The 24,250-nt window shown below is 42.0% G+C and overlaps 1 protein-coding gene across 2 annotated transcripts; it reads right to left on the bottom strand.

The window, feature by feature from the left end:
- Positions 1-273: 273 nt before the first annotated feature.
- LOC145360250 (C-C chemokine receptor type 9-like) lies at positions 274-23,555 on the bottom strand. 2 transcript variants are annotated; one of them, XM_080215332.1, is made up of 3 exons: positions 23,398-23,555; positions 6,903-6,969; positions 274-1,737 (listed from the first exon to the last, which is right to left on the bottom strand). In XM_080215332.1, the coding sequence occupies exons 2-3, from the start codon at positions 6,903-6,905 to the stop codon at positions 643-645; spliced, it is 1,098 nt and encodes a 365-aa protein (XP_080071458.1). In that variant the 5' UTR covers positions 6,906-6,969; positions 23,398-23,555; the 3' UTR covers positions 274-642. The 2 variants fall into 2 exon arrangements, with proteins under 2 accessions (XP_080071458.1, XP_080071466.1); XM_080215340.1 differs by lacking the exon at positions 23,398-23,555 and adding an exon at positions 22,514-22,602.
- Between the last annotated feature and the right edge of the window lie 695 nt (positions 23,556-24,250).

The raw sequence follows: 24,250 nt of genomic DNA, 5'->3' as shown, positions 1-24,250 counted from the left end.
AGGCCCAGTCCTAGCCACACTTTTACCATGGCTAATCCACCAAACCTGTACATCTTTGGACACGAAGAGAAAATTTACTATGGCCAATCCACTTAACCTGCACACCTTTGGCACAAAAACAGAAAATACTGGAAAAATCTCTGTTGGTCTGACAGCATCTGTAGAGAGACAATAGAGCCAACATTTCGAGTCTGGCTGACCCTACTTGAATCGTTGGCTCTCTTCTCTCTCCACAGATGCTGTCAGACCTGCTGAGGTTTTCCAGCATTTCTGTTTTTGTTTCAGATTCCAGCATCCACAGTATTTTGTTTTTATCTTACTGCACATCTTTGGACTGGGAGGAAACCCATGCAGACACTGTGAGAATGTGCAGTCTCCGCACATGACAGTGACCCAAGGCTGGAATTGAACCTGGTCCCTGGTGCTGTGAGGTAGCAGTACAAACTACACTGCCACCATGCCACTGTGCCACCCTACCTAATACATGAACATTAAGTCCAATTAGAGAAGTATAACAAAAAGAAACTCTTCAGTTCTTTCCTTTTAAGTAACAGATGTTTTGATCCAACGAGGAACTGGAATGTGGAAATATTTATGCATCTGTCCCATAGCTTCTTAATTCTGTGCTTCTACAAATGGCATTTACAAGGACAATGTCCGTGTTGTGTCTGTTTCTGAATGAACAGAAGAGCGTTTCAAGCTGTCACGCCGTGGTCTCATCATTTTCCTGAACTGTTCTTGGCTCATACATCCGCTATCTTTCAAAATTTTCAACAAATCTTGACGGAACTTCACACCAAGGAATACATACAGGAATGGGTTCAGGCAGGAGTGCAGGAAGGCAATGCTCTGGGTGATCTGGGTGGCGAAGTCCACATTCTTGAGTATGTTACAGTCCGTTATTGTGATGTTGACAGCATCCATAGCTTGCACGATCATGATGCTGTTGTATGGTAATTGCGAAAGGATGAAAGCGCTCACCACTGTCCCTATCACCTTTATAGCTCTGTGCTTTTGGAAGTTTTTCGCCTGGAGCAGTTTCCAAACAATCATGGAGTAGCAGAACACCATGACAGCAAGAGGAACAAAGAAACCAACAGTCACCTGTATTGCAAATCCCACCGCTTTCAGAATATTCCCTGGATAGACTGTTAAGCAGCTCTTTTGGCTTTCATCTTTTGAACTATAACAAAAATCTGGGAGAGACAATAATACTGCGGTTACCCAAACAATCAGGGAGATCAGTTTGCTATGAAGAAGTATTTTATGTTTTGAGGCACGGGCCTTTACTGCTTTAACTATAGCAATGTATCGGTCAATGCTGATGCAGGTCAGCAACAACATGCAGCTGAAGAAGTTTATTTTGTAAAGGCCCTTGACCGTTTTGCACATGAAATTTCCGAATATCCATCCCAGTTTTGCATCTAGTGCCCAGAATGGTAGAGTGCCCAGGAAGAGCAGGTCAGCAATGGCCAGATTTAGAAGATAGACATCTGTCATGTTTCTCATTCTCTTGTAGGAAGCATAAATCACCACTACCACCATATTCCCTACAAAGCCCAAGAGAAACACAATAATATAGAAAGGTGGGACATAATACTGGGCAAATTGTCTAACTTCTGATCTTCTGCACATTCCACTGAAGTCGTCATTATCAATATAGTAGAGACTGTAGTCAGTAACTGTGGTCAGTGAAAGGTCTTCGTTGCTGTCATCTCCATACACGTCTGAGACGTCCTGCAATTAAACAACTGTTGGTTAACTACAGTTACAGATCATACAATATAATTAAAGTTTGTTTATTAGTGTCACAGGCAGGCTTACATTAACACTGCAATGAAGTTACAGCGAAAATCCCCTAGTCGCCTCACACCAGCAGCTGTTCGGGTACACTGAGGGAGAATTTAATATGGCTAATGCACCTAACCAGTACGTCTTTCAGACTGTGTGAGGAAACCCACACACACAGGAGAGAACATGCAGACTCCACACAGATAGTGACCCAAGCCAGGAATCAAACCCAGTTCCTTGGTGCTGTGAGGCGGCCGTGCCATTCAGATTAAAATGTAGATTTATAAAAAGAAAATGCACAGCAGAGATTTTCACAAAGGAATTATTTTTAAAGCAGTTCTACAGGCATGTAGAATCAAAACCAAGGCTAAAAATATTCTCCTGATCACATCAGTGAAAGAGCAACTTAGATCTTGAAAAGATTAGTGTTGAAGTTAAGAGTCAAATATTTAAAGGATTAAGTTGATTGTATCCAGAAAGCAACCATCTAATTTTTTTTATTTTTAAAAAGTAGGCTTATGTTAACACTGCAATTAAGTTACTGTGAAAAACCCCTAGTCACCACACTCCGGTGCCTGTCTGGATACACTGAGAGAGAATTTAGCATGGCCAACCAGCCCATCTTTTGGACTGTGGGAGAAAACCTGAGCACCAGCTGGAAACCCAGGCAGATAAGGGGAGAATGTGCAGACTTGGGGAGAACGTGCAGACTCCACACAGACAGTGACCTAAGCCAGAAATTGAACCCAGTTCCTTGGCGCTGTGAGGCAGCAGTGCCAACCACTGTGCCACCTACAACCTTCTCTGCTGAAAAATATCCCATAAACATTGTGAGGTCCACTTTGCAGGAGAGCTGAAGATCCAAGAAAACAAATCACCTAGTCCAGATGTTATGTTTCTTCGGGTTTTGAAGAATAACAGAGGCTACGTTCCTGGTGAGCTCTGTCTAGACTGAAAGCCACAAATTTAAAATTCCAATTAAGTGGAGGACAATTCCAGACCAGATAATTCAATTCTATTAGCTTAATGAATTGTAAAATGATGGAGCTCATTTTCAGTTGTGAAGTAAAACTTAACAGGCCAGGTTTTGTTGCTGAGGGTCCTTTTCACAAGTTTTGACTTTTAATTTTATCATTTTTTTTCATACAAAGGCATCTAAGACATGAGTAAAGAAAACAAGCATCTGTGTATCTCCTTAATCACTCGAGAAGGAGGGTAAATTAGAATTCACTGACACTGAGGTACAGAAAAACAAATAAAGGTCATCAGCCTGAAATGTTCACTCCCTCTCTCTCCACCAACAAGCTGAGTATGTCCAATATTTTCCAATTTTAAAAGAAAGGAAGATTAGAACAACAAAGAACAACACAGCACGGGAAACAGGCCCTTCGGCCCAACGAGCCCGCGCCGCCATCTTAACAATGTATTTTTCCTACACCTCCCTTGATCCGTGTCTATGCTTATGGTACCCCCATTGGAAACCAGATTCAGGGGAGAATAATTTAGGGACAATTTGTTACACCAATCAGCCTAAAAGCAAATCTTTGGGGTGTGGGAGGAAACCGGAGCACCCGGAGGAAACCCACGCAACCACAGGGAGAATGCGCAAACTCCCACAGACAATGGCCCAAATCCATGTATCTGCACAGCTAGCAGTGATAGCCACTGAGCTGTTGTGGTGCCCATCTGCTGGTCCAGTTTTAAGCATACACAAACGACGCGAAGTACTAGGTCACTCTCGAAACATCCAAGAGCAGCCCACGCACAACCCACCGTGTGCATGCCCCTCGTTAGACAACAAGGTGGACCGACACACCTGCGGAGTAAAAGAGACAAAACATCAACACATGTAGCATTAGATTTCCAGATTAGTGTTAAGAGAAAGAGATAAAAGTACGACAGAAAGGAAAAATAAACACGGATTTAAATTTCACATTTTTAAAAACCTCCAACCATTGTTAATAGCTGAAGGATTGAGATTCCACACTTGTAAGAGTTAACTGCCAGAGGTGTTGATTAGTAATAAAGATACATTGTAATGCTAAATGGGTAGAATAGAATAGAACTGTATAGTGCAGAAGGAGACCATTTGGTCCATGAAGTCTGCATCAACCCCAATTCCATCTTGGCCCTATCCCCATAACCTCATGCATTTACCCTAGCTAGTCCCCTGACACCAAGGCGCTACGTGGCATGGCCAATCCACCTAACACAATCCTTGGACTATGGGTGGAAATTGGAGCACCTGCAGGAAACCCATGCAGACACAGGGAGAAGGTGCAAACTCCACACAGACAGTGACCCAAGCTGGGAATCGAACCCGGGTCCCTGGCGCTTGAGATAGAAGTGCTAACCACTGTGCCACCATGCTGTCCATACTTTTACTTGTAATGACAAAAATTAACTTTTTGTGACAAATTTGATTCATGCAATTACAAGAAACTGAACACTGTTCAGTGCCCAACAGTGAGGCAAGCAAGTTGCTGTTTTTTTTAATGAAGCTAATGGTGGAGCAGCACAACTGGGACATTACTGACTATTGACACTTAATCTGGCATCTGCCTCTCACTTGAAGCTCCTGTACCATTTCTGCCTATTTAACAGCGATTATCACTTGACTCATCATTATTTTCGCAGCAAACGCTGCTTTAGAAGGGAAAAACCCTGCCCGATGTAACTTCATTCAGAAAAAGTTTCACATGAAAGACTTATCATTAAATTAAATTGTCATTAATTCAGATTAGAAGCTGAAAAGGATAAGATTGACAAATCCAGGAAGTAACACGTTGTCTTGATACGTTTATTGGGCAAATTTTACTTCTGGTAGTGGGCGTAAAACCAGTGGTTGCTGCTCAGTTGCCCAATTTACACCACACTCCCTATGTTTTCTGTCCATTGAAGCTGATGGGGGAAGAAACAAACGAGGTGGACAACTAGTAACTCATCCAAGTTTCTGCCAGTTGCAAGAATGAAAATGGACCTCCATAATTATTCTTGTATCTTTCTTATAAACCCCCAGTATTTCCTGGTTTACACTGCATCCTGCTGTGGAGCTTCTATTAGGGGACCTATAGATTACTCCCACTAGGGACTTCTTTCCCTTGCTTTTTCTTATTTCCACCCAGACTGATTCTAATGAGCTAACTAATGAGCTTCCATCAGAATTGGAAGGGAGGCTAGACCTTGGGACGGTTACAGCAGTGATCAGAGTAACACTGAATATCAATGAGACATCGACAATCAAGGGAGAGTTGGAAACAGAGAGATCACGTTTAAACTGACATCCATGTGGACCGAGAAAAAGAGATCATCTCCAACATATCCTCTAATTCCATCTTTTGCTCTCATTTTACGCTCTTAATTGAGTTGATCTTTCTCTACACCCTAGCTATGACTGTAACACTATATTCTGCACCTTCTTTCCTTCTCCCTTATGAACTCCTGCTCTGCCCAAGACTGCAAGAAATTACAAAGGGTTGTGAATGTAACCCAGTCCATCATGCAAACCAGCCTCCCACCCACTGACTCTGTTTAAACTTCCCACTACCTCAGAAAAGCAGCCAACATAATTAAGGACCCCACCACCTCAGACATTCTCTCTTCCATCTTCTTCCATCGGGGAAAAGATACCAAAGTCTGAGGTTGCCTACCAACCGACTCAAGAACAGCTTCTTCCCTGCCGCCATCAGACTTTTGAATGGACCTACCTCACACTAATTTGAACTTTCGCTACACCCTAGCTATGACTGTAATACTACAATCTGCACTCTCTTCTTGTCTGAACATTATACTTTGTTTGTATAGCGCGCAAGAAACAATATTTTTCACTGTATACTAATCCACATGACAGTAACAAATCAAATCAAGCCAGAGGTCGAGACAGTGCCTGAGGAAAGATATAGGTGTGAACTTGAGTTTCAGCAAAAATAGGATCAAACACAGGAAGAGAAATGACATTGCAATGAAGATTAACAAGGTAAAAGAGGAAAACAGTGAAGAGAGGAGCTGAACCTCTCATGATGAGCATTCCTGGCGAAGTGGCAGCAAATAATAAAACAAGAAACCAAAGTGGCAATTTGTCATGAAAACAAAGCGCTGAGAATATACAGCTGCTCAGGCAACATCTTTAGAGAAATGAAGAGTTGGTATTTCAGATCATCGGCATTTCAAAGTTCTACGCAGGGCCACTGGACTGAAATATTTCTCTCTCCACTGATGCTGCCTGACCCACTGAGTATTTCCAGCCTTTTCTGTTGTTATTTCACATTTCCAGAATTCACCGTGCTTCAGTTTTTCTTTCATGAACCAAGCTGTGTTGTCCTTGCCCTCTCCGAGATGGGAAACTGAAGCCTAATAACTAACTATCCATCGAAGTTGGCTAATGCCAATTGTAGTTTATACACAACTCTCTCTCAACTTTCTTTACTCTTTTATCATCAGCTCAATAGACTCAGGTTAAAACTAATGGATTTAGGAGTAAATTTAAGATTAATGTTACCTGACACAGAGTTTTGTTCAACGAACACGCATTTTGGGAATTTGGGTGCAGAATTCAACTCAACCCATTTGCAGGTTTCATAACTTCCTGTCCGATACTTTGACATTTAATGAATTTTAGGAGGGAAAACAACAGCCAGGTAAAAATAATAGTGAAGCTAGAACAGTTGAAATGGAAGAGTGATTCAAGTATTCTTTGATAATTCAGCCACTAACCATCCCTTTATGTCGCACCTTTCCCTCAGATACAGACAACCTTGGCAGGAATTCTTCGACCTTGCCCGTGGCCGGAATTCTCTGGTTCCGCTGTAGTGAATGGAATTTTTACTGCGCGCCAAATTCTCTGTTCTTGCTGACAGCGTGCCAGGCCACAGAATTCCAGCCCTTGTTCCTATTGCTTTACAACAATGAATAAAATCCACTGTAATCATTTATAATATACACCACCACCAATGCTCAGTGGCAGCGGTGTGCACTATCTAGAAGATGCACTGCAGAAATTCACCAAACACCCTTGGCACCTTCCAAATCCACGACCACTCCCATCTAGAAGGACAAGGACAGCAGATACATGGGAACACCACTACCTGCAAGTTCTCCTCCAAGCCACTCACCATCCTGACTTGGAAATATATCGTCGTTTCTTCACAGTCACTGGGTCAAAATCCTGGAATGCCCTCCCTGTTGTGAGAAATTTTCAAAGTGGCCTGATTAATTTAAAGGCTAAATCTTTTCATTGAACATTTCATTTCACAAAGGCAAAAAATGTTTATTCAGTTCAATGAAATTCTTCAATTAAACTAGTTTTATTAAAATATTGAAATGTTAGAATCAAAAAATTACAAATTAACAATATTCAGACAAACATACAATTAAGACAAGATAAATCTCATTTTGGCCAAAATGGGAGATCAATGGTTCCACCTACACAGCTAATGAGCTAGCAGGCTTTCAGATTTCATGCCAAAGAGCAGAATGGTTATAGTTTTCATTATCAAATTATACAGCCCAGCACTAAATTAAAAGCAATTCCATTCATTCATGTTCTGTCAATCTAACAATGGCACGTCCTTCAATCAATTATATTTTTCCACCTTCAAATATTGATCTGCTATTCGTCTGTCCATTTTACTGAAGTTCTCTCCCAAAAATGGCTCCTTATGACTCAGCGTTTCTCTAACCAGTTTAAACCAGCTCTAAAACCAAAAGACACCTTTATCTTTTAGCATTATCACCCGGCCTGGGTGTAATTTACTTTGTTGCATAATTTGACTTACGCCGAAATCTTTCATGAATATATCTTTCATTTTACTGGCATGTTACAAATTTATTTCTTAAAGACATTATTAAGATATTACTCAAATATTTTGTATTGTTCTCAAACCACATATTAAAACATTAGCCTCAAATTGTCCTCATTTTGGGTATTTAGAATTAATCAGAATTCTCAACTATAATTCCCCCGATTGACCATACTGGCTACAGCAATACAAGGCCAAAGTTGTGTCAAAAAGTTCTATTAATGTAATCGACCCTATCCTACTTAAGTATTTTCTTTATAATCAATGCGTTAATGCATCTTTAACTGATTCTTTATTGATGCTCATAAAGTATTAATTGTTTTTGGTTAAAAAAAGATTCATGTTTTAAAAGGATGGTCTAGTGTGTTCATTATCATAAGTTGGAGCATTATCATAAGTTGAAGTCATTGGTATTTCTTCCTTCTCTTCCTTGATCAGAGCTACTCTTGCAATAGTCTGGCTTGTGGTTGAGCAACAACACTCCCTAATGGCATTGTGGGTCAACCCACAGAACATGGACAGCACGATTCAAGAAGGCAGCTCACCAGCACTTTCTCAAGGGCAGCCAGGGATGGGCAATAAATGCTGGCCAGCCAGTGACGCCCATGTCCCATGAATGAATTTAAAAAAACAGACAAGAAGTAAGGATGGTTTCTAACCAAACTGCTTTCAAGTGTAATCCAACTATGATTGGCATGATTAGTTTGTTTTTTTTTATACCGTGTTAAAACACTCTAAGAGTTTTGCAATTCTGAATTGCAGAAGCTTACACCAAGAATCTCCTTGAGAATTGCGGTGATCTACTGCATGACTTCGACAGTAATTCGGTGGGAGCCAAGCCTATGCATGTGTTTGGGATTTTCACCAGGCTTCTCCCAGAGTTCTGGCAGCTAGTCAGAGGGACTTCTGAGGAAATTCACTCCCTCTAATATTACTGAAAAGGGAGCCAGGTTGGCAAATTGTTAGTCTTGCACTCTTCAGGACTAAAGTGAGAATGCCGAATTTCAAACGATCATGACAAGCCACACTGTAGGAGAAAACTCCTTTTGGCTTTGCACTGATGGCAATCTTATAAAAAGGCAAGTCAGTGTGAAAGTTTCTTCTGATTCTATCAAAGTGAGCATTATCTCCTGCAGGGAATCTGACTCCTCTTGATCGGTTGTGTGCACTGTTACTAAAGCTGCTGTCGTGTTAATGGATTCATGGAGAGAATCCAGATCCATACTGATCAAAATGGCCACAGAGTGTGACCTATCATCAGGACAGCATTTCGCAATAACATTTTCTATGTGCCATCTTTGAAGTATCTTCAGTGTTTTTAGTCATGCCATTTGCTTATCTTAAATGGTGGGCGCAGGCCACTTTAACGTAACACTGGGGTTAAATGCTAACATTTTTTTTGGTACACTGCGATCAGTTGGGTGGTTTTCAGTTAAACGTTGCATTTTTTATTCAAACCACTGTCATCCAAAGATTTACATCAGTCAGGTGCAGAACTTGTGAGTGCAAACCACAGGTTAGCCCACATCCTTAATGCTCTCAGTCACTTCAGATCATCACATTGTGCATTTCATAACATAAACAAGAAAACAAGACGGGTGCAATTGGAGCTGATTTTTGCCTCAGCATCGCTCAACTTACGCCTGTTCACAAAACAAAAATTGCAAAATTAAAACAGCCCGTCACCTTACCAGTCAAAGCTTGCCCCTTCTGATTTTCGGGCAGATCTTAATTTTATCTGTCAACATACAGGCCAAAAAACAGATGGCGGTAAAGTAACCACACTACAGTAGCTCTCAGATGTTGCAGTAGAGACCGTAAAGTTAGGTGCCCATTTCGTATTTCTTCCAGTGCTGAAATAATCTTCCCCCATGGATCCACTGGTTGTTCCAGCCCTGTCTCGTCAGGGACTGTAGTAGCTTTGTGATCACTGCCTGTCCTGCTCATTTTCTCACTTTCCCTGTTGGTGAACTGCCAGAGATTATTTCAATGATATGGATAAACAAACTACTTGCTCTACTGCCTGCTGCTCTGCAGTAGCTGGGAATGTTGAGCTTTGAGTCTAAGGTACCTAGATATACTTCATCTTCAAACGTAGCTACTTCAACACCATTCATGCACTATACTGAGGCTGAGGTCATGTACCAACCGACTCAAGGATAGCTTCTTCCCTGCTGCCATCAGACTTTTGAATGGACCTACCTCGCATTAAGTTGATCTTTCTCTATACCCTAGCTATGACTGTAACACTACATTCTGCACTCTCTCCTTCTCTATGAGTTGTATGCTTTGTCTGTATAGCTCACAAAAAACAATACTTTCACTGTATACTAATACACATGACAATAATAAATCAAATCAGACCAAACACTGGCCGACTTACCCTATCTTATATGTGCCACCTTATGCTTATCTGCGATAAATTGCATCAACCATTGTTGCTCACACTTACAAATGTTTTCCAACTAATTCCACATTTCTTGAACCTATTCTTCCGAGCCAAAAATGTCCCTCCTTTCAGACCACCTGCAACTTTGAAGAATTAGCATTCAGTCTCCAAATCCAGATCATTGATGAAATGTCCCAAAGACCAGTACCTTGAGCTGAACAACTCTGCCACCCTCATCATGGCTTGTGTTTGTCTGTTAGGAACATGCACTTTAGATTGTTATCGTGATAAGATTACCACCCTGCTGTGTGTAATACCATAACATTGCCAATCAGTTGTAAAGGGCAGGCTCTTACCCTATGCTTTGTGCAGATACTGTTTTGCTGTTCTACAATGTGGTGCAATATTGCTATCCATTGTGGTAATTATGTTTTTCTTATTTTTATTGTTTTTTACTAATACCAGTTATGTACCAGTGTTGAGTATTTTTCCTTTGCCAACTGCATTCCTTGTTCTCCCACGTTCGTGTTGGATAGGGAATTCTGGATATTGGCCGAGTGCCAATGAAGAAATGATAATATATGTCTAAATCAAGATATTATGTTACATGTGGCAGTCAGTAACCCCAGTATTATTGTTCATTGGTCAAAGCTAAGGGAAGTGCAATCACATTAAATTTGGTGAGTTGCTACAATGCATCATGTAGTTTGCATAAACTGTAGCCACAGTACATTTAGTGATGGAAGGAATGGATCTTGAGTCCAGAGAAGGGTGGTAATCACTTGACCTGCTAGCTATCTTGGATGGTGATGAGAATCATGAACATTGTTGCAGCTATACACATTCATTTAAGTGGTATTACATCACACTCTGAGCTTTAACACTATAACGGTGGATTGGATTCACAAGTTCAGGAGGTAAGCCTTTTCATGACACTGGTGTTCTATGGCGACTGCAGTTTGTACAGTCTACATGGTGCGCTTTAGAACTCAATAGGTCTAAAGAAAAAAAGAACTACCTTTGTGTAACCACAATCTTGATGCACTGATTCAATTAAGGTAGTGCAGAACTCAATTCAAGGTGTGGATGTTAAAGGTAGCACAGGTGTCTGGTGCTTCACTTGCTTGAGATGGTTATTTGGTCATTACGTGGCATGTTACCTCAAACTTGTCAATTCAGGTCTTGATGTTATACAGGCTCTGCCTTGGTTAGAATGGGCTGCTTTGTTATTGGAGGAATTATGAATGGAGCTTAATGTTGTGAAGTCAGCAGTTAACAGCTCCATACCTGTCCTTGTTGTAAAGCTGAGGTCAATGAGACAGTGGTCAAGACATTGAGGAACTTTTACAGCAACACCCTGGAGTGTAATAACTGGTCTTTGACAATCACAACTACATTCCTTTGTGTCAGATACTATTCCAGCCACTGAAGCATTCCGGCTTTATCTCCATTGAACTGATATTAAGAGCAGCTTTTGGGTTATACTTGGTCAAAATCTATCAGCGGCTGTGGTCACTTCTTTTCTGGTGTTTATCTGATGTGGAGCTGAGTGTTTTCTCGAAACCCAAAGTGAACATTGGAGAGCCTTATTGGTAAGTAAGCATCCCTTCATGGCATTATGGTGACCCCTTCTACATTAAATGTTATAGGCTGCACTCCCTTTTCAATTACCTTAAAAACCTATTATTGATATTATTGTTTGCTCTTCAGTCCCATGCTCCTGATCCACAGGCACCCAGTGCAGGGGGTGGGGTGGGGAAGGCGGAGGACCTCCTCATCAACCTGATTCTGGGCCTGGCCAAACTTGCATTCAACAGGGCCAGTCATCGAGGGATCAAGGGGGTTGTCCGACCCGACTGTCTGCCCCTCTATCGCGACTACATTCATGGCTGAGTGTCCCTGGAGAAAGAGCACGTGGTGTCCAAGGGCACCATCAACGCCTGTTGATGGGGGCACCATCAAACCGGTGGTTATGGTGTTTCTTGATTTTCAAAAGGCGTTTGATAAGGTGCCGCACAAAAGGTTGCTTCAGAAGTTAGGGGGCATGGAGTTGGGGGTAAGGTGTTAGCGTGGATAGAGGATTGGTTGTCTAATAGGAGGCAGAGAGTTGGTATCAATGGGTGATATTCTGATTGGCGGTTGGTGACTAGTGGAGTGCTGCAGGGATCGGTGCTGGGGCCTCAGCTATTTACCATTTATATAGATGATATGGAGGAGGGGGCTGAGTGTAGGGTGTCGAAATTTGCTGATGACACAAAGATGAGTGGAAAAGCAAATTGTGCGGAGGGTGTGGAAAGTCTGCAGAGGGATCTGGATAGGCTGAGCGAGTGGGTGAGGACCTGGCAGATGGAGTACAATGCTAGCAAGTGTGAGGTTATCCACTTTGGTAGGAATAATAGTAGGAGGGATTACTATTTAAAGGGCAAAAAGCTGCAGCATGCTACGGTGCAGAGGGACCTGGGGGTCCTTGTGCATGAGTCGCAAAAACCCAGTCTGCAGGTGCAGCATGTGATCAAGAAGACGAATGGGATGCTGGCCTTTATAGCGAGGGGGATAGAATATAAAAGCAGGGAGGTCTTGCTGCAACCGTACAGGGCACTGGTGAGGCCGCAGCTGGAGTACAGTGTGCAGTTTTGGTCGCCGCATTTGCGGAAGGATATTTTGGCCTTGGAGGGAGTGCAGAGGAGGTTCACTAGGCTGATACCGGAGATGAGGGGGTAGGACTATGAAGAGAGACTAAATAGACTGGGTCTGTACTCGTTGGAGTTTAGAAGGATGAGGGGGGGATCTTATAGAGACATATAAGATAATGAAGGGGATGAATAGGGTAGAGGTAGAGAGATTCTTCCTGCTCAGAAAGGACAGCAGGACTAGAGGGCACAGCCTCAAGATAAGGGGGGAGCAGTTTAGAACGGAGTTGAGGAAGAACTTCTTCACTCAAAGGGTGGTGTATCTCTGGAATTCTCTGCCCGTTGAAGTGGTGGAGGCTACCTCGCTAAATATATTTAAGACACGGGTAGATAGGTTTTTGGTAGGCAAGGGAATTAAGGGTTATGGGGAGAAAGCGGGAAAGTGGAACTGAGCCACTTCAGATCAGCCATGATCTTATTGAATGGCGGGGCAGGCTCGAAAGGCTAGATGGCCTACTCCTGCTCCTATTTCTTATGTTCTTATGTTCCTTCTGTGCCCATTGGGCACTGCAAGGGCTGGGATGTATTATCAGCCTTTTTTATCACATCCTAGTTTGATGTTTTAAATTTCCTTTCTACTTTGTCTTTTGTCTCGGGCGGTTTCCTCCTTTTTGGGGGCTGCCCCTTTTCATTTATCCCTCAGTTAATTTAATTTAGTTAATTTTGATTAGCCAAAAGATTGACTCTCTTTGACACTGTACTGATGATTGGGAGGAGGCTATTTGGCTGGCAATTGGCTGGTTTAGATTTATCCTGGGTTTTTATTTGTAGATAGGGCAAACCTAGTCAGACAGATGATGATCAGCTAGGACGTTGTCAGGTCCTATAGCCTTTACAGTATTCAGCTCTCAACCAGTACTTCATGTCACACAGAATGAACCAAGTTAGCTATGTAAAAGGGCCTGGTGTTAAAATGAAGTTTTCCTGCCCACAACAAAATAATCTCAACTCTTAACTTCCAGGTCTTCTCTACTGCACTGCCAGCTTATACTGAATGGAACATCACACCAGATAATGTATTGCATTGGCAATTTAAGTAACAACAAAGTCCATAGGACTATGTGACATTGGCATGATGTGGGCACAGTAAGAAGTCTCACAACACTAGGTTAAAGTCCAACAGGTTTATTTGGAATCTTGAGCTTTTGGAGTGTTGCCCCTTCATCAGGTGAGTGGAGAAGTGAGTTCACAAACACGGCATATATAGACAAAGACACAATTGCAAGATAATGGTTGGAATGTGAGTCTTTACAGGTACAGACAGTGTGAGTGGAGAGAGGGATAATCACAGGTTAAAGAGGTGTGAATTGTCTCAAGCCAGGATAGTTAGCAGAATTTTACAAGCCCAGACCAAATGGTGGAGGTTACATATGTGGTGTGACATGAAGCCAAGATCCCAGTTGAGGCTATCTTTGTGTGTGCAGAACTTGGCTCTCAGTTTCAGTTTGGCTATTCCTTGCACACATTTGTACCTCAAAATCATCATCTATGCTATAAGTCTTTAATTTATATCCCAGACGTGGCCTCCCTATTTAAGACAGACAGTGCTCACCATTCTTCTAAGCATCTTGTCCAAGGTGGCAGAAGTCATACACCAATGTAAAGAGGTGGGAAAGTGATTCGTCACTATTGGGTGGAACAGTGTCACAGTGGTTAACACTGCAGCATCACACTGCCAGGGACCCAGGTTCAATTCCAGCCTTGGTTGACCGTGTGGAGTTTGCATGTTCCCCCCTTGTCTGCGTGGGTTTCTTCCATGTGCTCCTGTTTTCTAACAGAGTCCAAAAATGTGTAGGTTAGATGGATTAGCCACGATAAATGTGTGGGGTAATGGAGAGAGGGTCTGGGTAAGAAACTCTTTCAGAGAGTTGTTGCTGACTTGATGGGCTAAATGGCCTCCTGCACCTTAGGGATTTTATGATGAAGCTGCTACAGTCTCTTTTACATAGGACAGAGGTGGTTAAAATCATCTGAATAGGATCTCAGCACAGATATTCAGTCAATCCCCTGTGTTTAAAGAGGCAGGCAGGAATGGATATGAAATTATCGGAGGAACAGAAAGCAGTGAAAGGTGGAGAGTGGTTGTATTTAAGAGTGGAGGGAAGAAACAGCAATGCTTCCAGGGGTTGGTATTAGGACCACTGCTTGTTTGGATCACTATCTCCTGTCAATTAAAGACAGCCACCAATACCTACTTGTGCATGTGCACTGCTCCGCGCATGCCCAAGGACCAGTGATGTCACTGTAATGCGTCCAGCCCCACCAAGTCACAGCTGATTCTGAAACATTTTGATAAACTCCTTCCACTGGTTGGATGCTGAGTAACAAAAGGGACACATTTGAGATGGTCGACAAAAAACCAAAGGGAGAGATTTGGTTTTTTTTTATTCACTGGGCTGTTCTCATTTGGAATTTGCTTTGAGTGATGTTGGTGTAAGCAGATTTCATTGAAAATCAAAAGGGAACTTGACATCAACTTGAAAACAAAATGTATTGGCAGAACTGTGGGAAAGGACAGGAGAGGTACTAATTGATCATGCTTTCAAACTCATTCACCTCACACAGAACATTTGTTGGAGAGCGGCAGGGGGGAGCTGTTTGTGTTAGTGGCAAAATATTTGACATGGGGGAAATGACTACCTTCTAAGGCTGCTTCACATCAGGACTGAATGTGGTCAGTCCGATTTTAAGCTGTTATGAATATCACTTAGAAGATTGCAACCAGCTAACTGATTTGGGACAGACCTTGCTTTCATGTAGACCACACTCTTTTCAAGCAGCTACCTGGAATAACTAACTGCTGCAAAAAGAATGCAGGGTGCAGTCACATCAGGGTGTGATGTAAGGTTTTATTGTGGATGATGCCTTTTTACATGTGTTCTTTGTAAAAAATGTTTTTAGGATGATTCTTTTTAATACTAATATTGTCTTTAAGTTTTGAATTAGAGGTGTCCAATTCCTTTCCCCATTTTTCTGTCTTGCTCACCATCAAATACATATCCAGTTCCCGTTTTAATTTCAATCTTTTCCTCAATTGAAGGAACAGCATGATATGTTTTAACAATCTCTTAACAACTTCTAACTTCCCCTTTCATTCCTTGAGTAATGAATGACCTGGTCAATTTATTACTGACACAAATAAACTTCAACTTTTACCCTTTCAAGTCTTGCTTAATTCTGAAATCTGCCCTTAGCCTCACTCTTCTGCTTAATAAATCAGCAATTTTTGAGCCTTCATAACTTTAATTTCTCTAACTATAACTCACTTATTCATCTAAGTAGGCTTAATGTGTAAATACACTATGGAAAATTTGGTATGATCCAGCTAAATTGAATCCATGTCTGCGTGGGCTTCTTCCAAGTGCTCTGGTTTCCCCCTACATTCTAAAGATGTGAGGGTTAGATTGATTAGCCAAGCAAAATTGACCCTAGTGTCAGGGGATTACGAAGGTAAGTATGAGTTTATGGGGATAGGGCCTGGGTAGGATTGTGATTGTGCAGACTCGATGGGCTGAATGGCATTCTTCTGCGCTGTAGGGATTCTATGATTCTAATTTATGATTTGAGGTTAAATTGATTCAGTAGGTGGTGCTTAAGCCTGAAAATCCCAAACGGTACTCAAGTTTAAAGTTTCATCATTCAAGTTTCTGGAGAGGTGTGCAGTCATGATGTGGGGATGCCAGCATTGGACTGGGGTGAGCACAGTAAGAAGTCTCACAACACCAGGTTAAAGTTCAACAGGTTTATTTGGTAGCACAAGTTTTTGGACTGTCGCTCCTCCTTCAGACGAGTGAAGAGTCTTCACTCACCTGAAGAAGGAGCGACACTCCGAAAGCTCGTGCTACCAAATAAACCTGTTGAACTTTAAGAACATAACAACATAAGAAATAGGAGCAGGAGTAGGCCATCTAGCCCTTCGAGCCTGCCCCGCCATTCAACAAGATCATGGCTGATCTGTCGTGGCTCAGTTCCACATTCCCGCCCTCTCCCCATAACCCTTAATCCCCTCTCTTATCAAAAACCCATCAACCCGCGTCTTAAAAATATTTAGCGAGGTAGCCTCCACCACTTCAACGGGCAGAGAATTCCAGAGATTCACCACCCTTTTAACCTGGTGTAGTGAGACTTCTTGAGGTGTGCAGTGTCAGCCTTGAATTTTAGATTTGATTTTGAATGTGAGTCTCAGGATTGAAGTCTGCCGCCCCATGGACAAATCCCTTAATCTTCAATTGCTCAATGCTTGGTCTGGTTTAGTTTTCAAAGCTTATAAAATGTCGTGTTGTCATGACTGCACAGAGGGAGGTCATTCAGGAGGTTTAACTGTGCAGGCTGGTGTCAGGCAAAAGATGAGGAAAACCTCTTCTGTGGAACCCCCTAGACCCACTGGAGCTACCCCTCCCTAGGTCTGCAATTTCCACCCCCCCACCTTTAATCATCCTTTTCTGTCTTCTTGAACTGAGCCTTCCACCCTCCCATCCTCATTCACCCCCTCACCACAATCCTTAACCCTGGACTTACCTGTCAGCTGGACTCCTCAGCATTGGCCATTCCTGGCAGTGACCATATAACTGAGGCTGTCAGCCATTCTGAATGGCCAGTAGTTCTTTAAGGCAGGACTCCCTTCGAGAAAGGGGTGGAAATCTCGCCTTAAAGCAACTAACACTATTCCTGTGTTAAATTACAGAGCATCTGTCAGTATCATGGGTGGGCTCCAACCCCCTTCCGACTATGCAGCCAGGGGTCCAGAGACCGCGTGAATGTCCAGAAATATTCCGTTTGGCCCAGATCCTAATCTCTTATTCTCTCCCCAGTTGTGAAGAAACAGAGAAACTATTTCTGCTGGTGGGGCAGTGCTGATCAAAGGGAAACAACTTCAAAATTTAAAATTTGAGCTAGCTGGTCAGGGGGCTGAATGAAGTCAGAATGCAATATTTCTCAAAGTGAGTGAAAACATGGAATTCTCACCCCTCCCCAAAAGCTGTTAAGGCAATTGGAGCAATTGCAATTTTCAAAATGAGATTGATAGGTTTCCTCGCACTTGGCCATCTGCCTTTTGCAATGGTCAGCACTGCTACCTCACAGCGCCAGGGACCCGGGTTCGATTCCCAGCTTGAACCACTGTCTGTGTGGAGTTTGCACATTCTCCCCATGTCTGAGTGGGTTTCCTCCGGATCCTCCAGTTTCCTCCCACAGTCTGAAACACGTGCTGATTAGGTACATTGGCCATGCCAAATTCTTCTTCAGTGAACCCGAACAGGCACTGGAGTATGGCGACTCGGGGATTTTCACAGTAACTTCACTGCAGTGTAAATGTAAGACTACTTGTGATGAATAAATAAAACTTTAGAAGTGCTACTTTTTGTTGCAGCTTCTACAGTTACAGCCTTTCAGTTCTAATGAAGAGTCTAAGGTCTCGAAATGTTAACTCTCCTGAGGAATGCTGCCAGGCCTGCTGAATATTTTCAGAGTCCTCTGTTCTTGTTTCAGCTCCCATTGTCCTGCTTGTTTTGATAGATTTTTGTTGATACAGTTCTGCCATGATTTCATCAAATGGCAGTCTGGGCTGAATGGCCTGACACAGAAATCAAATTGCAAAATATTCCCCATGGGGGTAAAATTTTTCAAGACTTCCCTTTTTTTAGTCTCAAACCTTCTGGGAGGCCCTTAATACAGTCATCCTAACCAAGGAAACAATATATCACTGTTTAACAAGCAATAACTTAATAATTTGAAGACCTCAAAAAGATCTTACTCAACTGCAGTGCAATAAACCCAACCCCCCTAGATTCTCTTCATAACCCTTACATTTAGGCTAAATCAATCTCTCCTGTGCCATTGGCCATTCATCTCTTTATCTTTTCCTTTGGCGTCTGCTGAAAAACAGTCCCAATTTTTTGACACTTCCACTCATAAAAATGAAAAGGACTTTGTTCCCTGTTGGTTTTGAGAATGAGAAAAGTAATTTCTGTCTTATGAAGCTGCTGAGATATCAAAGGGGTTTTAATATCGGTATTGGTCTCTGGTTTTTACGCTGGTGACAAGCATACTCTCTCAAATTAACCACTTACTCATCTAACATCTAAAACCGGGCGCCTCAAACAAAAATTATCAGGCGAATTACAAAGTGCACCTACAAAACCTCTCTTAACTTTTCTGAAGTTTAGAAAAACTACTTGCCCAATCAAACATTCTTGACTTCTCTGTTAAGACAAAACTGCCCTGTCATCCTAACTCTCAATCTAATCTTTCAGCAGAAACTAATGTCATTGCTTTTGAACCTACATATTTCATTGAGTCACATTATCAAGTAATTAACTCTATTCACTAAATTACATAGAATACACAGCATTGCAACAGGCCATTTGGCCCATCAAGTCTGTGATAAAATTTATGCAGCACCCAAGCCTCCTCCTGCTTCCTCATGTGTCTCCATTTTTCAATTCATTTCTGTGGGACCAGAAACCTAGAGGACCATGATGAACCAAGACTGTTCCTAATGTTTAAATCCCTCACCAAGAAGACAGTGAAGTTTAGGCTTGGACTGAGAAGTCCAGTTTTCAGTCCTTAAAAGTTGGAGGGTTGTTCAGCCAAAAGCTAATGAAAGGATCCCCATAAAATCATGGGTTTTGGCTTGGAGAATAGTTCAAAGTAAAAACTGCCCCTGAAATGAATCTGTGCTGTTCACTTCCTGCACCACTCCTTGTAGTGCTGAGTTCCACGTTCAGAGGACAGAAGCTTCTCTGAATTCCCCCATGGATCTATTAGGGGCTATCTCATATTTATGGCCCCTGATTTTGATCTCTCCCTCCTACCCCCAGTTGGAAGAATTTTCACCGTACCTACTTTACCAAAGCTTTTCATTGTCCCTAAAATCTTATTTGGGTAACCCTTCTCTTTTCTTGGGGGAAAAAAGTAGAGCCACAGCCTGTTCAATCTTTTTCCCAATTGGTATAACCTCTCTGTTCTTTGTAAACATTCCTTTTGCTTTCTGAATGTTGAGAGTAGTCCCAGTCTTTATGTGAGACAGATCTGACTGAATTGTAAATTGTTCCCCATTTTAATTGTTATCCTAGGCTCTAATTTTTCTTGGGTTGTATTGAATCTTGCTATAAATTGTACAGGACATTGGTAAGACTACTGCAAATGGTTTTGGTCTCCTTAAGGAAGGATAATATTGCAATGGAAACAGTTCAGAGAAGGTTCACTGGGCTGATTGCTGGGATGAGAGGTTTGCTTTATGAGGAAATGCTGAGCCTATAATTTTTGAGTCCCTTCAGATTTTGTTTTGTTAGGTTAAGCTTTGTCAGAGTGCTTAACACCAGCTTCAGTTTCTGGAGAATTCATAATAATTTTTTTTATAACTTCTATCATGCCTTCATCCTATAATACCATATAGGAGCAGGTGTAGGCTGTTCAGTCCCCTGAGAATTCAATTAGGTCACACTGGCTGATCTGTAATTTAACTCTGTTCAATTTGGTTCTGTAACCCTTAATGCCTTTGTCTGCCAGCAACAGCTTTACCTTACTTGCTTCTTTGTGTTTCTTGAGGCCCCAATCCCAATTCACTGGCATCGTGCAGGAATCTGGTAGTATAGTGTCTCAAGAGTTACGATCTTTCTAAAATGGCGCCCTTGCTGATGGAAGATTAGAACTAATTCTTTTGCAGTTGTAAATTGATATGTGAGGCTGACATGTCTGCAGTAATTCGGGGCAATATTGATGAGTGGCTAGCTCACTAATATCATTGAGATCGATCAGCGGGGGCCAAGATTTTCCCCAAAGTGCATCAAACAGCATGTTTCAAGCTGTCAAATATCAAGAACCTTACCACCACTCGGTATTGGTCAGCTGTTCAGTTCTGGCTGGGCATACTTCAAGTCATAACTCCATGTACATTTGAACGACCCTAAAAGTGGAGGTTGCCAACTTGTGCCCACCTGTGCTTGCTGAAGATGTGAGGACAGGTAGGAAAGCAATTTGTGAGGAAAGGCACTAAGAGTCTGCAAAGCGATTTGGACAGGTTACATAACTGGGCAAAAATTTGGCAGATGGTGCACAATGTGGGAAATTGTGAGGTTGCCCACTTTGATAGGAAGAACAGAAAAGCAGAATATTATTAAAATGGAAAACGACTGCAGAATGCTGTGGCACAGAGCAATCTAGGCATCTTTGTACACGAACCACTAAAAGATAGCATGCAGATACAACAAGTAATTAGGAAGGCAAGTAGATTGTTAACTTTATTGCAGGGGGGTGGAGTACAAAAGTGGGGAAGAATTGCTGTAGATTGTATTGGACATTGGTGAGACCACCAGCAGAGTACTACAAATGATTTTGGTCTCCTTACTTAAGGGAGGATAATGCTTGCATTGGGAACAGTTCAGAGAAGGCTCACTGGGCTGATTTCTGGGATGAGAGGTTTGCTTTATGAGGAAATGTTGAGCCCATAATTCTTGAAGTTTAGACTTAGTGGTGATCTTATTAAAACATGTAAGCTTCTGAGGCGGGCCTAACAGGGTAGGTGGGAATTTTCCCCTTACGAGGTAAAACTAGAACTAGGGGACACAGTTTTAGAAATAAGGGGTCTCACTTTTAAGATGGATATTAGGAAGGAACTTATTCTCTCTGAGTGGCATTAATCGTAAGAATTCCTTAACCCAGGGAGGCTGGGTAAGAACAAAGAACAGTACAGCACAGGAACAGACTCTTCGGCCCTCCAAGCCTACACCAATCACATTATGCTGCCACTTTTAACGATTTGTGCACCTGCATAACCAGATCTGTGTGTCCATGCTCCTGATGGTTCTGCCATTTATTTTAAAACTTCCACCTGAATTGGACCTACCAAAATGCATCACCTCACATTTGTCAGAATTAAATTCCATCTGCCATTTCTCCGTCCAGTTTTCAAGCCTATCTATATCCTGCTGTATTCTCCGACAATCTTCATCTCTATCCGCAACTCCAGCAATCTTAGTACCATCCGCAAACTTGCTAATCAGACCAGCAACGTTTTCTTCCAAATCACTTTTATATTACAAACAGCAGAGATCCCAGCACTGACCCCTGTGGAACATCATTGACCTCCATTCAGGAAAAACACCCATGAACAGATTCAAGGCTGAGTTAGATGGATTTTTGATCTGAAGGAATCGAGAGTAGAGTGGTTACTCAGGCTGGGGACTTAAGGGTCCCACAGGAGTGAGTGTTGGATTAAATTCAGGAATTGGAAGGACAACTTCGAAATTTGAGGCTAAAATTAAATTGCGTGAATAGTTAATGTTGACAGCAGAAGACATCAGTAAACCTACAGGATGAACATGTAAAAGGTGGGGAGATGAGTGACATGGTTCATTTTGATGGGAGAATAAATGGATTAACCTCACCTTGGACAGTGAAAGGGTAAAAGAGCGAAGGGAAATTTTGAATCTGTTCAGATTCAGAAATTGTTATAAACAGCAAAGCAGGTTAACAAATTCATTAAAACTGCAGACAAAGTATTGGAGTTCATTTCAAAAGGAATATTATTTAAAAGCAGAGACATTTTATATTAAGTTTATACAGAACCTTGGTTTTACCAATATAGGGACACTGGAGAAGATGCAAAGAATTCCATTTACAGGAACGATGTCAGAACAGAGAGGTTAGAACTATGAGGACTGACAGATGAAGGAGAGTGGGAGATAAACTCATGTGGATTATAAATGCAGGCATTGAAACCTTGAACCGAATGGTCTGTGTCTGAGCTATAAATTCAACATTAATAATCTCTACCCCCTGATATCCTCTCCTGCAGCTGTGCCACACAACTTGCAAATCTTCCTCCACTGCCACTCACTACTTACAGCAAGAATCCTGTACACCCTTCGAGGTCCACACAAGCCTTCAGCGTGCATCTTCATCCAGCATAAAAATTCAAAAATATTCTTCATGCTTTTCGTTGCAGCAACCATGAATTGACAGCTTGAATGAGCTCCTGGAAGTGGTTTGCAGCCAGGAGCTTTTCAAAGATGAAGTTACGTTTGTTTAAAAGAATCATTTTAATTTACCAAAACCTCCTCAAGCTGATAAAGGTTACACCCTGATTCAGCAGCCTCGTTGAATCTTCTGTTAGCCAATGTGAAGACGGAGCCTTCTGTAATACCGTAAGATGCACTGAGGCAGCTACTTGGAAAAGAAAATCTGACAGCTCCCGTCTCTTTTCGCATAAAGGTTTCCAGCGCATGGATCACCTTACCTCATCCCACACTTCTACACAATCTCTATGCCCTGCAATATCACAAGCAACTCTCTTTTGAAAGTACTTGTGGATTGTGCTTCAAGCCCAGTTTCTGACTAAGAATTGCACAGTCATACCATCTTCTACGTCAAGGGTTCATCTTTATCGCCAGCATGATTTTTTTTTGAACGAAAATGTTGAAACTAACAGTCATTCAGTAGGAACTTGAATATTGCTGAAAAGAGAGACATGTTGCTAAAGCTTCTCATCTCGTACTCATCAGGGCAAACACAAGAATGCCAAATTTCAAACAATCCCTATGATTGAATCAGCTTTTTTGTTCTTATGCCTGTCCTGAGAAGCACAATCCTGAGTTAAATTGCTATTACAGAACATCCCAAAAGATTATTCTGATGATTAGAAAGTAATCTCTGTACCACAGGTTTAATTAATACAGCTGACCAAACACTGCTTTTTTAAAAAAAAACACTTTGACAAATTGATGGTTACCTGCATGAAAGAAGTTGTGCACCAACTCTTCTGCGTGTGGCTGTTGAGTTGAATTTTCTGCGCCCTCGGCAGCAACCTTCAGCAATCAGTCCCACTCAAATGGGAACAGTCTAACTCCCCTCTGCCAGAATATCCTCTGGCTGTTTGAATTCCCCGCCTCGGCTAATGCGGTGTGCGAAATCACCGATCAGCAGCAGTAACACTTCGACGTGTTGTTACAATTTATATGCTCAGAACTGACCACAACCACAAAAACATTTGTAGAGCTGGCTTCTCTTTCGCTTAAAAAGACTGCCTCACAAATAATTGAGCTGAGGGGGCTCGGCCTCTGGCACAAGCCAACCTAGAAAACTAGCAAAAGCTGATAAGCAGTTCCGAGTACAACATACACAGTTCAAAATTGTATTACAACTTTAATTTATAAAGTACTGCAGTTTTGAATTTCCTTGTTTGTCTTCAGTGGTGGGTCATCATTACCTTGTCCTCATACTGAAAATATTGTAGAAATTTGCTGCTTAATATATTTTATGTCAGTATGTGGAGGTGTGATGGTGATATGGGTAGTATCCCTGTCTCTGAGGCAGGGCAGGCTGTCCATGTCCAAATCACCAACAACCTGTCCTGTTCCCTCCACGCTGATGCTATAGTTAAGAAAGCCCACCAATTCCTCTACTTTCGCAGAAAATTTGTCACGTCCACTACAACTCTTACCAATTTCTACAGCTACACCATAGAGCATTCTTTCCAATTGCATCACAGCTTGATATGGCTCCTGCTCTGTCCAAGACTGCAATAAACTACAAATGGTTATAAACGAAGCCCAGTTCATCACTCAAACCAGACTCCCATCCAG

This window comes from Carcharhinus amblyrhynchos, chromosome 2 (genome assembly GCF_965287045.1).
Source record: "Carcharhinus amblyrhynchos chromosome 2, sCarAmb.v2.hapA, whole genome shotgun sequence".
Classification (NCBI taxonomy): domain Eukaryota; kingdom Metazoa; phylum Chordata; class Chondrichthyes; order Carcharhiniformes; family Carcharhinidae; genus Carcharhinus; species Carcharhinus amblyrhynchos.
This window is presented reverse-complemented; position numbering and strand designations above follow the sequence as displayed.